Source organism: Podarcis raffonei, chromosome 11 (genome assembly GCF_027172205.1).
Source record: "Podarcis raffonei isolate rPodRaf1 chromosome 11, rPodRaf1.pri, whole genome shotgun sequence".
In the NCBI taxonomy this organism is placed as follows: Eukaryota; Metazoa; Chordata; class Lepidosauria; order Squamata; family Lacertidae; genus Podarcis; species Podarcis raffonei.
In genome coordinates, this window is record NC_070612.1 from 15,524,643 (window position 1) to 15,541,513 (window position 16,871).

General features: G+C 47.0%; 1 protein-coding gene across 2 annotated transcripts; it reads right to left on the bottom strand.

The window, feature by feature from the left end:
• Nucleotides 1-12,740, bottom strand: RAX (retina and anterior neural fold homeobox). Of its 2 annotated transcripts, none has more exons than XM_053408448.1 (3): nt 11,446-12,740; nt 7,746-7,975; nt 1-886 (listed from the first exon to the last, which is right to left on the bottom strand). In XM_053408448.1, exons 1-3 carry the CDS (start codon nt 11,741-11,743, stop codon nt 434-436), a joined length of 981 nt encoding a protein of 326 aa, XP_053264423.1. In that variant the 5' UTR covers nt 11,744-12,740; the 3' UTR covers nt 1-433. The 2 variants fall into 2 exon arrangements, with proteins under 2 accessions (XP_053264423.1, XP_053264422.1); XM_053408447.1 differs by having other exon boundaries at nt 7,734-7,975; nt 11,446-12,736.
• Between the last annotated feature and the right edge of the window lie 4,131 nt (nt 12,741-16,871).

Here is a 16,871-nt window from a genome sequence, read left to right on the forward strand (position 1 = left end):
TCCTGTCTGAAAATATGTGTGCTTTAATTTTACAAAACGTCCCTAGGAAGGATACAACATTTTCCTGCTTCTTCGTCACCTCTACTGTAATCCAGCCAATGAGTCAGGGATATTGGATGATTAGATCATTAAAAAAGAAGAAATACAACAATCAAAGCAAAGCTAGAACCAAACCCTAAATCTTGTGCCAAAGGTGGGGAAGAACACAAAGATTGCAGTGGCTAAACTGGAGGATTAAGGGGTTGGTCGGTACGTAGGTACGTGCAGAACGATTTCTGTTTAATGCTCAGGTCGCTTCTACAACACAGAATGAGGGGGCACTCTTAACAGCAATAGTCTTTGCTTATCTGTCCAGAACATAAGATCTAAGGGATGAGACCACTTTCCAAAGGTGGAGCAAGGGGAGCCTTTCTCACAAAGCACATGGGTCTCCTCATATTGTCTGCCACGGTTTCCCAATGGACTGGATGTGCTCCTTCGCCTTCATCCTCAGCGCAGCAATACTGGTGTTGCGGGAGTCCACCTCTTCCAGCGGGAATTTGTCCACAAAGTTTGTCCCACACTGGTAAGGCGGTGGAGGCCCCATGGCTCCTAGGGGTTGCAAGGTGTGTCCCATGGGGGGAGAGTTTAGGAAAGGGGGAGGGGTGTAGCTGCTGGGGAGGCTCTGTGGGGAAGCCACGAATCCTGGCAACGTCTGCAGGGGGCTGGTGTTGGGCATGGGCGGGTTCAGCCACGAGTCCAGGGGCAAGTTGCTGCCAATGGTCCCGATGGCAGACGGCTGAGGTGAGCGGTTGAAGGAGAGGATGGGGGAATCCTGCAACTTCATGGATGTCACCTCCAGCTTCTCTTGACGACGCCACTTGGCTCTCCGGTTCTGAAACCAAACCTAAAGGGAAAAGGGGAAACCACATAAATACAAAGCAGACACATACCCTCCAACATTTCTCAGATGAAAATAGAGACATCCTATTCTACATAAAGAAGATCAAACCTTTCCATTCTTAAGGAAATCAGCCCTAAGTGCTCACTGGAAAGACACATCTTGAAGCTGAGGCTCCAATACTTTGGCCACCTCATGAGAAGAGAAGACTCCCTGGAAAAGACCCTGATGTTGGGAAAGATGGAGGGCATAAGGAGAAGAGGACGACAGAGGTCAAGATGGTTGGATAGTGTTCTCGAAGCTACGAACATGAGTCTGACCAAACTGCGGGAGGCAGTGGAAGACAGGAGTGCCTGGCGTGCTCTGGTCCATGGGGTCACGAAGAGTCGGACACGACTAAACGACTAAACAACAACATTCTACATAAGGAAGCTTCTCCTGCTTTTGATCTCCCTCACACAAAGACATCATACACACATCGACATTGCCCACCTTGAGCCAGTGACAATGCATTCAAAAAATGAGAATGCAAAACACGGTTTTGTGTAAAATCCACACGTGCTAATTTATAGGCATAGGCCCAGATTTGGAAACAATAAGCAAGGAATCACCAAGGAGTCCCGTCAGTACAAACCTGCTGCAAGAACCTCTGCTTGTGCAATGGGCCTTTCTCTCCTCCCTCTCACCCCCTGAATTTGGCTCTGGGGGGGAATGGGGAGAACCCCAGAACATGGCATGGGGTGAGGACAAGAGGGGATAATTTCATCAGGCACGCTGCACTGCTCATAGGATGTTCACCATAACAAATTACAACCCCTGTAATTTAAGTAGAAATATAATGCAGCTCAGGGACACGGGTGGCGCTGTGGGTTAAACCACAGAGCCTAGGACTTGCCAATCAGAAGGTCAGCGGTTCAAATCCCCGTAATTGGGTGAGCTCCCGTTGCTCGGTCCCTGCTCCTGCCAACCTAGCAGTTCAAAAGCACGTCAAAGTGCAAGTAGATAAATAGGTACCGCTCCGGCGGGAAGGTAAACGGTGTTTCCATGCGCTGCTCTGGTTCACCAGAAGCGGCTTAGTCATGCTGGCCACATGACCCAGAAGCTGTACGCCGGCTCCCTTGGCCAATAAAGCGAGATGAGCGCTGCAACCCCAGAGTCGGCCATGACTGGACCTAATGGTCAAGGGTCCCCTTTACCTTTACCTTTACCTATAAGGTAAAGCTCAGGGATACGACTCAGGAAAGGCTGCGATGTGGTGAGCTGTGAGCCTATTCAGTCAGCCATGCAGGTGCTAAACTGTTGATGAGCCCCTCCTGCTCTCCCTCCTGCGGCTTCGTTAACCTGGACTTGGACTAGGCAGCCCTTGCAATAGAGGGGTGCTTCAGTGAGCAGCGAGGAGGTTCTGGCAGAGGAAACCAGAATTTATGAGGCAAAAATCTTGGCTATGTTCCCCAGTGGGATCTGGGGAGCTCACTGCATCCTGCTGTGCCACTCAAGCCTGTGTCTGCCAACTTGAAAGACAAAGGGGTGTGTGACCTGGGAGTGTGTCCCTGCCATAGACGAGCCTCCGTCTCCAGCATGATTTGTGGTTGGTTCCTCCATAATTCGGACAATTGGCATTAATCAAGAGGTGCTCTTGGACCGGCATATGCTAATAGGCTGCAATCAGTCAGCTGCCAAAAGGACAGGGCTTTGCTCTTTGAAGGTATCTGAATGTTTTCTTTGAAGCTTGAGAACGCTTACGGCCGGGAAAGGAAGGTGGAGTATAAGGTGACTTTTGCTTTCTTATGCTTTCTTACGGTTTTCAAATAGCCTCCTTTTTCCTGTCCTCCCCTATATAATGAAAAGGATGTGTGTAGCTCAGGCACAGGCAAACTTGGCCCTCCAGATGTTTTGGGGCTACAATTCCCATCATCCCTGACCACTGGTCCTGTTAGCTATGGATGATGGGAGTTGTAGACCCAAAACATCTGGAGGGCCAAGTTTGCCTCTGCCTGGTGTAGCTGATGCTATGTTATTCTGTTTGTTACTTCGGAAAGAGGAACAATGGAAGATAGTAATTAACTCTCCCAGCACACCAGGTCCGGAACAACAATGTATATTGTGAAATGGATTGTTTATTTATAAGATGTAACCAAGGTGCTGTTTGTAAGGTGAAAAAGTGGCCAGCTGGAAGAATGGTTCAACGGCAAGTGAAGGATGTCAACTGGACTCTAAATAAGAAATGATGCGGCTATGTTAGGAAATGGTGATGATCATATGTTTGGAACAGCAGTAGGAAACTTGATTTTAAGAAATTGTATTAAATTAATATAAATTGGTTTGATTTGTAATAATCTGGAAAATTAATTTTAAAAAATTGAAAAGTATATATAAAGTATATATAAACTTGGCCACCCCAGAGTCAGGTGTAGATCAAAATGCACATTCCATGCAATTTTCAATCATGAGTTTTCAGATATGTAAAAATATCTCTTGTACAGTGGTACCTCGGGTTACAGACTCTTCAGGTTACAGACGCCTCAGGTTACAGACTCCGCTAACCCAGAAATAGTACCTCGGGTTAAGAACTTTGCTTCAGGATGAGAACAGAAATCGTGCTCTGGCAGCGTGGCAGCAGCGGGAGGCCCCATTAGCTAAAATGGTGCTTCAGGTTGAGAACGGTTTCAGGTTAAGAACGGACCTCCAGAACGAATTAAGTTCTTAAGTAGAGGTACCACTGTATATTAAATGAGACTTGTGAAACTAGCTCATAAGTAAACAGCCAAATCACAGTTATTTGCCTTGAAGCCTAAGTAATCACAAGGTGCTGCAGGACCCTGTTTTCTTTTAAGTAAATGAGATCCCAAGGGTGCTTTAATAGTAGAATTTTGCCTGAAAGTCAACCAGCACTATTTGATTGCCCAAAGAAAAAGAGCTTCTCTCTCATATACTTTCTGAGTTTAGATGCCGACCAAAATCCTTTAAAACCCATACCAAGCCCTGAGCTCCCTTAGTTAATTCAAACTTGACGGGTTAAAAAAGAAACCCCCTGCAGGCAATTTTGTCTCATGCTCCCCATCAAATAATTCCCCTTAGTCCATAAACCCAAATCTGCTCTCATTACCCACTAGAAGGGATAAAATTAGTGCTGGTTTCTGGAGGCTGCTTTTTCCAAACACACACACTTTTGGAAGCCCTCCCAGATTTTTTCCTTCTTCTTTTTACAGATGACTAGTAAATATTTCAGGCTTCTCAAACATTTTCGTGATCCAGGGATTACAGATCATTCAGCTTTAATTAAGCCTGTGAAAAACCTCCCACTTACAATTAAGCAGGTGGGGTGGGGGAGAAATCCCCAACTTTCTTCTTTTCGGTGGGAACTGACGTTTCTGAGAAGCAGCGGAGCTGGAGGCTCACACACACAAGGAAAACGCACCTCTTTGCAACACACTCTACAACTGGTGGGATCCAGCTAAGGGTAAGTGCCGTACTTTTAAGTCCTTGGTGAAAAAAACATATCTCCATATGTATCCACCCACAATAGGATCTCGATGCGATAAGGAGGTAAATATTGCTCCTTGACACTTCCCCTCAATTTCTGTGAAGTGTGTTAATCGAGGCGCTCTTGCTTTCTTCCGCAAAGTTCTTCAGCAATCATTCATAACCTCCTCTAAACAAATTAGGCTCTCACAATGCAATTCATTTAGCGAAAAACACGGGTACCGTAAAGAGCTTAGCTGGTTGCTGCGCTGCAAATATATATGCTTTTGCTCCGCATTAACTTGCGCAGGACCCTGCCAGATTTAGAACTCTGGGAGATCAGGGTTCTAAATCTCACTGGGGGTGTGTGAGGTGGGAGTTTGCTCAAGTACAGCAAACTCCCCTTCTCCAGAACTTCAGCCCCCAACATGTGGGAGGCTGCGCCAATGGGGGAGCAGACAAGGGGCTCCTCCCTTCTCCCCCCACCCCACACAGCAGCTCCTTATGCATCACCACAAGAGAGGGAAAAAGATCTGCATAAAAGGTGCACGTGCTGTTCTATATGCATAGATACACATTTAGAAATAATTGCTGGAATTTCAATAGAAGTATACAATGCGTCTCACCGCAGTGCGGAAGTGTCCTGTGCCTGCTCAGCCTGCTGTCTGGCGACTAACTATTGATGGGCAACTTCAAGGCCTTTCTTGGTCTCCCTTCTGAAAGAGTTTCAAACTGAGCTTGGACTGAACAGCCCTTTGGAGAAAAGGCTGCAAAGTTGGACACATGGGACAGGATTCAACTCAATGGTTGCATGCACGGAATAAGGTCTGCTTGCTTGCACAAGTGGACATCCTGCTCTTCTGCTGTTATGTGCCCTCTTGTATGCTCCCTAAGTCTGCTCCAGAGGGTTGGGATGCGAGGAACCCGGAACAGCATGTGGGGCTAGAAGTCTCAGTGCTCAAGCAGACCTTGTTCCATGCATGCATACCCCGCTTAGCACTATGTTGAATAAAGGAGGGGCAGGAAGGAGAATCCTATAGGCACCACAACGCACACATGGTGTTGCTGCACATAGATGGGGCCGAACCAACTATTAGGTAGACTGAAGTGACTTTTTTGGATGACAAATGCTAAGAGGTGGAGAGAGACCGTGAGATGTTGGAAGGCAGAGCTGTGTGTGACGCACCGTGTTGTTGACATCCATTTGTCTCAGGAGACAATGGAGTGTGCTTCCAGGGGTGAAGTCAAACTGCTGCGTTAGCAGCACTGAAGTGGCCTGTTCAGGGTGCAAGCTTGGGCAGTGTGTATGGAGGTCCTGGACTGCCCAGAAGTCAGGACTCCCCTCTCAGCCTTGCTGATGGGGTCCGAAGGAAAGCAGAGCAATATGTTGGGCACCAGCTTGGCTGCAGGAGTTGCTGGAAGTGTACCCCATTATTATTATTATTATTATTATTATTATTATTATTATTATTATTATTAAATTTGTAGACCACCTCTTATCTGTAGATCTCAGGGTGATTCACAACATGGGGCTCCTGCTTAGAAATGTGCTGTGAAGGACATTCTCTTGTCTACAGTGTTGTAGGAAAATTCAACCGCTGGTCCAGTTGGCTTCTAGACATGTCAGGAAGGGGAGCACTGCCCTTTGGAGCCAGGACAGAGTGAATAGCTCCATGTGCACAAAAGGTGCACATCAGTTCTACCTCCACTTCAGCCAATGGGGTGGCCCAATGGGCTTCAGTTTACACCAAAGCCCTGATGAAGCACTGCCACCTCTTCCCCCGGACCCTGGGCGCATGCCTTTAAGTTTATCGTGAAACGGGAAAGGAGGCAGCTGTGGGCCTTGTCACCCGCTCGCTTCCCAGTTCTTTTGCCTTCCCCCTTCCTTAGCTGCTGTGGCAAGCAGGTCTCCAGGTGCAGTGCCAGATTAAACCCTGAGGAGACCCCCTAGGCAGTCGAAATCTCGGGGTCCCCTGCTCTAGTGGGATAACATTCAACTAAGAAAGCTTGGTTCTGATTTTCTTTCAAGATCAAATCAATGTTGTTTTGATCCATTTGTCACGGGGCCCTTAAAAGTTGTGGGGCCGACGGACCGGTGCCTACTCTGCCTGTTTGGTAATCCAGCACTGTCCAGGTGTGCCGTTCAGCAGGTGAAGTAGTGGGACAAACAGACACAGACACACACCAGGACTGGGGACCAAGTGAGCTGATGTCTACAGCTGCATTGGGAAATTTAAAGGGTTGTGTGACTTTAAATGGGAGGCAATCCTGCACTTCCATCCACAGCTTATCACCGAAAAGGGGAAGCAGGTAATAAAAGAAACCCTGCTCTCAATTTTGCAGTGCTGCTAGAGGCTAGATGGAGCAATAAATTCAAATTTGGAAGCAAGAAAATGAACAAAAAGAGCTTGAAAAACCTGCCTCTCTGGGGGCATTGATAGATGCTAAGGTGCCGATCACATAGGCTGTATTTCAAATAACATAATATTATTCCATATCCCAGGCCAGTGGTGGACCTACATTTTGGGGGGTCCTGAAGCTTGAACTGTTTTGGGGACCCCTTTGCAACCAGCAACAAGGTCTGGGTAACCATCGTTATCTCCTTCTGTGGGGCTGTTCCACAACAGATCACCACTATTGACTTTGGGATTCACTCAAACATTGCAGGAAAGCTGGTTCTTGTTTAATGAATCCCTAACTTTCATGCAAAGGGTTGTGGCAGGAAGAACATGGAAAGAGGTGCCAATTGCACATGCTATTTCTGGAGCATTCAAAGAATTTGAAAATTAAGCCTTATTGTCACATACTTGGGAAACTAAAACTAACCTAAGGTGCGTGCTTGCTTATTTATTTATTTATTTATTTACTTACTTACTTACTTACTTACTTACTTACTTACTTACTTACTTACTATAGTTTCTCCTTTCCTTTTCTGTCTCCCCCTCTCTTACCCCAAAATCTATGGTACCCTATAAATAAATAGGGAACTTCCAATAAGTTTAAAAACACATACATCAATGTAAATGATATTTCAAATTGCACGATCTACCAAAACAACGACAAACCAACCAACACCTTTCTCCTGTGCTGGACATTGCATGATTAGGAGAATTCTTAGCCAGAATATCTGAAACTAAACACTCATAATTAGAGAGAGATTGCGGTCTGGAGTGTTAAAAAAAGGCAGATTAAGGAAAATCCTTTACTACGTATGCAAAGTCTGAAATTATATCCGGGGTGGGGGAGCCTTTTAATGGATTAGCAGGGAAAGGCTGCTTTTGACTGAGGTCTTCTTATGAAAATGAGAACCTGAGGATTAACTGTCCAAGATTTCACCATGTGGCTAGATGGAGAAGGAGGAGGAGGAAGAGAAGACCACCTGACATTTTACCTGGACTCTCACTTCAGGTAGGTTGACCTTCATAGCCAGCTCCTCTCGGCTATAGACATCGGGATAGTGGGATTTCTCGAAGGCTCGCTCAAGTTCGTGCAGCTGGTAGGTGGTGAAGGTTGTCCGGTTCCTCCGGTGTTTCTTCTTGGGCTGGTCTTCATCGGACAGTTTGCCGTCGCTGTTGTTGCAAGTGGCCAGCTCTGGACTCAAGCACTCCTCTGAGCGTTTGGAGCAGTAGGGGTCTGGGGGGGGGGGGAGAAGAAGGAGAGGTGAGGCAACCCACCAACAAATGGAGTCAGAGCTCATGGATTTAAGGCTGTAACCTTGTACACACTTACCGGGGAGTAAGTCCCATTGAAATCAGTACAACTTACTTCTGAGTAGGCGTGGAAAGGATTGGGCAGCCAAGCTGATTCACACCAGCATGTCTACCTGATGCTAAGCACATTTGAGTGAACGTAAGTATACCACAGATTTCAACACCATTTGCTTCCAAATTTAATAAATCCAGACTTCTTGTCTTGATTTGTTTTAAAATTTTGAGCTGGTTTCACAGAGAACTAATAGAGATAGATGATAGATAGATGATAGATAGATGATAGATAGATGATAGATGATAGATAGATAGATAGATAGATAGATAGATAGATAGATGATAGATAGATAGATAGATATAGATAGATAGATGATAGATAGATAGATAGATATAGATAGATAGATTGATAGATGATAGATAGATAGATAGATAGATAGATAGATAGATGATAGATAGATAGATGATAGATAGATAGATCTCCTTTATCTTTTAAAAGACTTTGAGTGTTTTACAAGAAAGAAAATGTGTATTTCTATTAATCACATTACTTAATTAGTGATCCATATAATCACATTACTTAATTAGTGATCTTGCTGTATCCTTCTGTGTGTTCCTCCTTTCTGTTGCCTTCAGTTTTGACTTTATTTCAAAATAAAATCCAGTGTTAAAAGCAACATTGATATTGCTACTGTTTCTGCCTTTTGCAGCCTTACGCTGGATCCTAAAACCTATTACGTATATGCAAATGCCATTGATTTCGTTGCTTTGAAGTCCGTTAGCTCTGATTTGGACTGGAGCAATCCTGTGCAGGCCTGCTCAGAATTATGCTGAACTCAGCAGCTCTGTGCCCAGCCAAGGATACATGGTCTTGGTCATTTATATATTATTACGAGTTAATAAAATTCTATCAAAATCTAAATGAATGGAAGCTGATCCACTCAACAGCTCTGCACAACTTGATGCTTCCCTTCCCCTTCGTCCCAGCATTGTACTATTCCCCTGGTAAAACAGAGGCCATTCCGAACCATTCTCCAATGGCTGTTTTTGGACCATCGCTCATCTGCTTTGGAAAGGTCTGAGATTGCATCTTGCTGGCTTAGAGCAAAGTCTGCCTAAGCCAGCTTTCCCACTGCTTCCCATGGTGTTGAGCCAGATGCTCACAAGTCATTCACATGACACAAGTGCAATGTAGCCTGGCGGAAGCGAATTGAATTTGATGTGCTGGTGAGACTAGAAAACGATGAGACCTACACTTCATTCAGTCTGGCATCCTGTTCTCACAGCAGCCAACCAGATGCCCGCGAGAAGCTTGCAAGTAAGTCAGGAGTGCAACGGCCAGTGTGGTGTAGTGGTTAAGAGCGGTAGTCTCGTAATCTGGGGAACCGGGTTCGCGTCTCCGCTCCTCCACATGCAGCTGCTGGGTGACCTTGGGCCAGTCACACTTCTTTGAAGTCTCTCAGCCCCACTCACTTCACAGAGTGTTTGTTGTGGGGGAGGAAGGGAAAGGAGAATGTTAGCTGCTTTGAGACTCCTTAAAGGGAGTGAAAGGCGGGATATCAAATCCAAACTCTTCTTCTTCCCCACTTGTGATCCCCAGGCAATTCAAAGGCATATAATCTCTGACTGTGGAGGAAAAACATAGCCGACAAGGCAAGTAGCCTTGTCCTCCCTAAATTTGTCCAATCCCCTTTAAAGTCATGCAAGTTGATGGACTTCGCTGCATCTTTTGGAAGTGCAACCTTAACTAGGCACTGAGTGAAGAACTTCTCGTGTTCCAAGATTTAGCTTCATTGGATGTCCCCAAGTTCTAAGTAGAAAAACACCTCTGCATCCACTTTCTTCATAACCTGCACAATTTTGCACACCTTCATCATGCCCCAATTCTTCGTCATAAAGGGAGTTGCTCCAGCCCCTGTGATCATTTTGCTTTGCCCCATGTCTGACTCTTTCCCAGCTCTGTGAAACTCTTCTTGAGGTGTGGGGATCAGGATGGGACACAGTATTCTAAGGGTGTGCTATTCCCCTGGTAAAACAGAGGCCATTCCGAACCATTCTCCAATGGCTAAGCTTTTCCTAACATGAGCAGAGGTAGCAGCCCTCAGAGAGAGGAACCCCTGGATAAAATGGACAGCTCATAGGCGTATTGGTCCATTGGTTCTGTGCCATTTGATGGATCCATTTGGGAATACGGCGCACAAGTGTGGCAACCCCAGATGAGATAAGAAAACAAGCTTGAAGAACTGGACAAGACCATGTTTCTCTGTCTCCTAAGCTCCAAGGCTATTTCCCCCAAAATGGAAACAGCTCCCTTAGCGCAGAAGCAAGTCCCACTGAAATAATCTGAGCACTTGCCTTCAAGAAGATGAGTTTGGGTTGAGAATCCCTCTCTGGGAAATCTGGTCCCCAACATACATTGTTGTTTAGTTGTTTCCGACTCCATGGACCACAGTACGTCAGGCACTCCTGTCTTCCACTGCCTCCCACAGTTTGGTCAAACTCATGTTTGTAGCAACTTACGTACTTCAGTATAAAATGCCATTGTAATGGATGGCGCCTCAGCCGCATTAACAGCCCATGCAGGGAGCCTCACTAAGTTCAGTGGGACATGCGAATGTGTCCAGTTTCAGTGTGCTTGCCTTAATTTGCCATGCTGTGCTCTGGGAAATGTTCTCTTTCCTCTTTGCATGCCATAGTGCCTTTTCGAAAGTTGTACAATTTACAGAACACCCGGGGCACTGTTTGCTCAAGCAGCCAAAGACACACTCAATAGGTTGCTCCTTTGAAAAGCATCACCATCACCTGGCATCTGCAGGCAGAGCTGGGAGAGCTGGAAGAAACGCCCCTCGGAAGCCCTGAAGAGTGGCTGCCAGTCAGTGTAGACAAGACTGAGTTAGATGGGACCCATAGTCTGACTCTGTGTAAGCCAGCTCCCTGTGTTTGGGATTTTTAAAGAGTGGGGGTTTTTATTCTTGTGTCTGAGGCGTCTCACAAAGATGCCTGATCTTTAAAATGCTTTCCTCCTCTTCTTCCTTACTTATCCCCTCCAACACTTAACTGATTTTAAAGGCGCCCATTTTAAAAATGCACCCCTCTCTTAATAATAATTTTATTATTTATAACACACCCCTCTGGCTGGGTTTCCCCAGCCACTCTGGGTGGCTTGCAGCACATAATACATCAAACATAATAAGACATCAGTCATTAAATACTTCCCAAAATAATAATAATAATGAAGTTATTCGAACTTGCTTCTAAAGGGGGTTAATGGGGGTCTCCTTCAAACTGAAGCAAAGGAACCACACACTTTCACTGGTCCCAGAAGCTACAGGAGGACTGGGTTTCTCCAGTAAGTGGGAGACTATGACCTGACACCCCCCCCAAACCCCCTCGCCTTACCTCCGAAGTGTTCTTCCGGGGGCCCTTCCTGGCCCTGGCCAGGCTGCTCGGCTGGCATTTTGGAGAAGCAATCCCTGGGGCTGCGCTTCTCTGCCTCCTTCATGGCCCTGCCTCCGCCACTGGCATCGTGGGCTTGGAAGGCACCCAAAAGGGGGTCCTCTTTGGTAAATCCCAGGATCGCTTCGATGCTGTGGAGCCTCGACGGGTTCCCTCCTCCGCTGGGGCTCCTCACCAAGTGCCCAGTCAGGGAGAAGCCGCCGTCGGTCATGTTCAGAAGGGAGCCTTGCTGCAGGTGCATGGAGCTCTCCTGGCGGCAGGGCAGGGGGCTGGTGTGGGGAGGGGGGAGGGCGAGGAGGACAGCCCTCGGTCCTCCCCTTCCAAGGACCTCCGGGGGCTCCCCTATGCCATGCGCGCTCCTTCCTTGCTCAGCCGTCCAACAAGAGCACGACGGAGATACCCTGCTTCTCCTCCTCCTCCTCCTTCTTCTTCTTCTTCTCCTCCTTCCGACGGCTGGCAGGATTTGAGAGGCTCCTCAGGCGACCAACTCCCGTCGGGATCTGCTCGTGTCAGAGGGTAGCAGCGGGCGAAGGCGGCTTGCGAGTCCTCGCTGAGCCTAAGCGGCTCTCGGCCCCAGCCGCCCTTCCCGTCTCCTTCCAAGCTGACGGGGCCGGGTCGTCCTCGGACGGCCGAGGATCAGCGGCCAGGATTGGAGTGACCTTTCTCCGGGCAGAGCAAGGAGCTCGCCCGCGCAGCGACGCCACCAGCCCTGCCTGGGAGAGGCGCGGCAGAGGTGCGTCCCGTCGGAGTCCCGCGGGCGCTGCTGCCTGCCTGCTCCCGTGCGCTCCGTCTCCCGGGGGCTTTGTGCGACTTGGGGGCCGGAGGCACCTGAATTAACGGGGGTGGGGGCTCTCCTTCGCCTCAGGCTCCTCCCCTCGACGGGAAGGGCGGCCCTTCGAGGAAACTGACCAGCGGGGAGGAAGCAGCCAGAGAGAAACGGTCGCCGTCGAGGGAGGCTGAGGAGTGGATGCGGTTTTGTTTTGGTTTTTTTGCTAGGGTTTCGGGGAGGTCTCGACTTCCGACGGGCTAACTCCGGTTGAAGAGGGAAAGAGGTTTTATTTTTGCTTTTAAAAAGGGCAGAAAACTTGTTTCAGAAGGTCCAGGCGGCTGCAGAGGGAGGGAGGAGCAGGGCAAAGTTTCCAGGAGGCATTTTGGAGCTCACGTACGCACGTCTTAAAAACAAGTGGGTTTTAAAAGAGGGACAAATTCGCGGAGAGGAGCAGCGAAGGCTACTAGCCACGCTGACTATGCCCTGTTCCACAAACACACTTTTAGAAAATCTCCTCCTGCGAACAGGAACAAGAGGATTTCTTTGTCAAAGGAGGAGCTATCTAGGGGCCTAGGGATCTAGTCTGGGAGTCTTGTCAGATTAGGATCTGAATGTGCGGCGGGGGGGGGGAGATCGTGGAAGGGGCGCAGCTTCTCCCTAATCTTGAAAGACTTTCCAAGAATCCCACCCTTGAAATCCGTGGAGTTTAACGAAAGGATGGAGGTCGTTTTGCCAGAAAGGCGCCTGATGGTTTTACTGGTTTCTCTCTCTCTTCCCTCTCAGGCTGTTAATTAATTAAAGGCAATCAAAATTAGTTAATTGAAATAAATTGGGCAAGTCACAGGAAGGGCTATCGGACGAAGACAGCGATTTAAGGAGCCGTCCAGGTCAGGACTGTGGGGTTTTAATTCGATTTCACCCCGTTGGCTTCGACGGAGTGTTTTTGGCTCCTGGGTGTGGGTCTAAAGGACGAGGAGCTGCTTGTTCTTTATTTTTTGCAAGGACCTCGTTCCCAGCGCGGCATTGAAAGATGTTATGCAGAGAGGACTCAGGGATATGATATCGTTCCGGGGGGAAAACTCCGCTTAAAATCCTATTTAAAATCTAACCGCTTAATCCGCAGTTAAGGCATTAATCGATTTGCCGCGCCTATTAACCACTCGTTTTTCCTTCCCGGCTTTAAATAAATGAAATAAACTTATTTTCTTGCGACTGCCCAACCAGCTGGATTTTGTGTCTGTTGTTCTGTCCCGTTTCTGGCCCTACATTTCTAGCGCTGATCCGATGTGCTTAAAAAAAGTTCTGCAAACGGATCTGTTTCTGCGGTGGGCGCTGCCGTCGGTGAGTCTGAATGGCAGGATTCCAGACGCAGAAATACCATTTGATCGGAGTCAATCGGCTCTTACAAGTGCGGAATCAAGAAGGCAGCCACAGCCGCTGACTCTCCTGGGATTTATCAGCTGGGAGGGGAAAGGCACTCTGCACATGCTCAGAAACACGCACGCCTTTATTACTGATGGTCCATTTCCTGACCTTTTGTTGTCGTCGTTATTGTTAGGCTTAAACTCACAAGTGTGTGCTTTTGGTTGAAATTAAGGATAAGGGCTGCCAACACTGATCTGAGTCGCTTCCTTCAGTTTCCTTCAGAATGAACCGCCACCCCTATTCCTATTCACTTTACTCAGTATTTCCAGAATACAAAACCGTTGCAAATCAAGCATCTGGTCGCAGAAACTTCATTGCAGGTAGAAAACAGAGAACAAATAACAAGGACAATAAGAATATAAGACACACACACACACACACACACACACACACACACTATATATATATATATATATATATATATATATATATATATATATATATATGATAAAATAATAAAATAAAGTCGCACAACCGGAATAAGTAAGCAGATAAACCCACAATTTATTTATCACATATTAATATAACAAATGCAAACTGTTATGTTTCGAAGGATTTGTTCACGAAAACAAAGATATGCAGCAGCTTCAGAAAGATGTTAAATTGTGCGAAGGTATGTGTTTGGATATCAACATATGGGGATGAATTTAGATTTTACTTTTCGGGGGGAATCAACGTGTGGAACAAAGGGAAGAGCAAATCTTAAGGAAAGAGACACTTAAAGTTTAGAATCTAGCCGATGTTAGCTTTGAAGCCACTTTCTGCTGCTGCTCCCACCACTGCTACTAGTAGTCATAGTACCACTCTGCAACACTGCAGCTCAATTTGTAAACAAATGTTAAAAGCACAGACAGCTCTCTGCCCTGAGGAGTCTACAGTCTAAATTTTGCCTCTAAGGCGGGGATTGAGGACCTTAGAAACATGGGCATGGCCAGGATTTTTGTTAGGAAGGTGGCAGCTTTATTCAGGAAATCAAAATTGTTGAGATTTTCTTGGGAAATCACGGATAAAAAATACCCCGTAAATAGGACATTGTGCGGGGGGGGGGGGGGAGAGAGGCAGAAACTTAGATAACTGAGTACTTTCAGTGGTTTTCGACAATATTTGTGGATCTGGTAGGGGGCAGCTGCCCCCTGTCCCCCTTGGCTACTTAAAAATGAAGTTGACAGTGGGTGAAGCATAGGGATTAAGGGACAGACGTAGGCAAACACATACTTCCGTTTCCACTCCGTTTTGAGACTGGAGGCTGGGATCTTTAAATAGGCTTTAGGGGAAAGTGGGCTTCTAAGGAGGAAAAGTATTTTGAAGATAAGCAGTGGAGGTACTTTGGAGTGGTAAGATTCAGGGTCCCTCTTTCTCTCTGTGTGTGTTATTTGGGCAGTGTCTTCCTGTTGAAACAATTGATCAGCACATTGGTAGGCTGTTGTTCCAGAGGCCATCCGCTGTCCTGTGAAACTGCCATGCCCAGAAGTTGCTGGTACCTCACTACTACTACTACTACTACTACTACTACTACTAATAATAATTTATTTATACCCCGCCCATCTGGCTGGGTTTCCCCAGCCACTCTGGGCGGCTTCCAACATAATATTAAAATACAATAATCTATTAAACATTAAAAGCTTCCCTAAACAGGGCTGCCTTCAGATGTCTTCTAAAAGTCTGGTAGTTGTTTTTCTCTTTGACATCTGGTAGGAGGGCGTTCCACAGGGCGGGTGCCACTACCGAGAAGGCCCTCTGCCTGGTTCCCTGTAACTTGGTTTCTTGCGGTGAGGGAACCACCAGAAGGCCCTCGGCACTGGACCTCAGTGTCCGGGCAGAACGATGGGGGTGGAGACGCTCCTTCAGGTATACTGGACCAACAGCCACTGTATCATTTTATCATCTTGCACAGTGTCTTAAGGAAACATAGCAGCCTGGATTGAGCTTGCAGCATCCAGAACAAACAGCTTCAGGCAGGAGCCAGCACCAGGTTCTTTGAGTTGCTGAGTTCTGAAGCTGCTGAGAAAATAATGGCAGCTCTGATTTGGTTTAAGGCAGCCTCCTATGTTCTCCTCTGAGAACAACACAAGAAGGTCTGCATAAGGACTCAACTACACACCTCTTTCACTCTGGGCTCCTCCCTTGATGGATTCTACATGTGAAGAAGCCATCACAGATCAGATGGCTACTACATGTTACATTAAACACACATTTTGAAAAGTGTGTGTGGAATGGGTTATTTGCCATCAAAGATGGTTTTTCAAAGGATGAACAAATGAAGAGCCATTATACAATGTACAATTTTATAACAAGGTATAAGTTTTAAAACATCACACATTACACAGTCATACCTCGGGTTACAGACGCTTCAGGTTGCATGTTTTTGGGCTGTGCACTGTGCCAAACCCAGAAGTACTGGAACAGGTTAATTCCGGGTTTCGGTGCTCGCGCATGCGCAGAAGCACTAAATTATGCTTTGCGCATGCACAGAAGTGCCAAATCGCGACCCACACATGCGCAGATGCAGCACTGCGGGTTGCGAACGTGCCTTCCACACAGATCACATTCGCAACCTGAGTGTCCACTGTACTGACTATTTGTTCAACTGGCCATGTCTACACTGACTGCCAGCAGGTATTTCTCACCACCTGCCACCTAAGTGAGACAGGGCCTTTTTAATTGTGGCACCTTAACTCCAGTCAGGAGAAGCCTAGGGCTTTGGGAGTTGGTGTTATCTTGTATGCTCAGGGAGTAGCACAGGTGGAATGCCTGTTAAAATGCCCCAGTCCAAATGACAAGGCATTAGGAACATTGCACCACTGTCACTAACAGAGTTCCTTGGGAAGACACATGCAATTTTAAGTGGCGCAATGACTCCCCTGCTGACTGTTTCGAGTGTTTTCTCTGCTGCCTCCGCGATGCTGCTAACTTGTCTCCTTCCTCTTTCACCCAGTTCCCTTCTGTTTTGCCATCCCATAAACACACACACACACAAAATGGGCTCGATAAAGGGTAACCTTCCCTGGCAGCATTAGGGAGTGCAGGGCAACCGGTAAAAAGAATTAACTCTGGGAAAACAAAAGACTATAAGCCCCTTAGCAGCATGCAGGCAAAAGCTTAGAGGAAACACAGCCAATCGTGGTTTGGCCTGCCTCTCTGGTCTGGGTTGCACGTTGGTCTGCCTAGCTGCCTG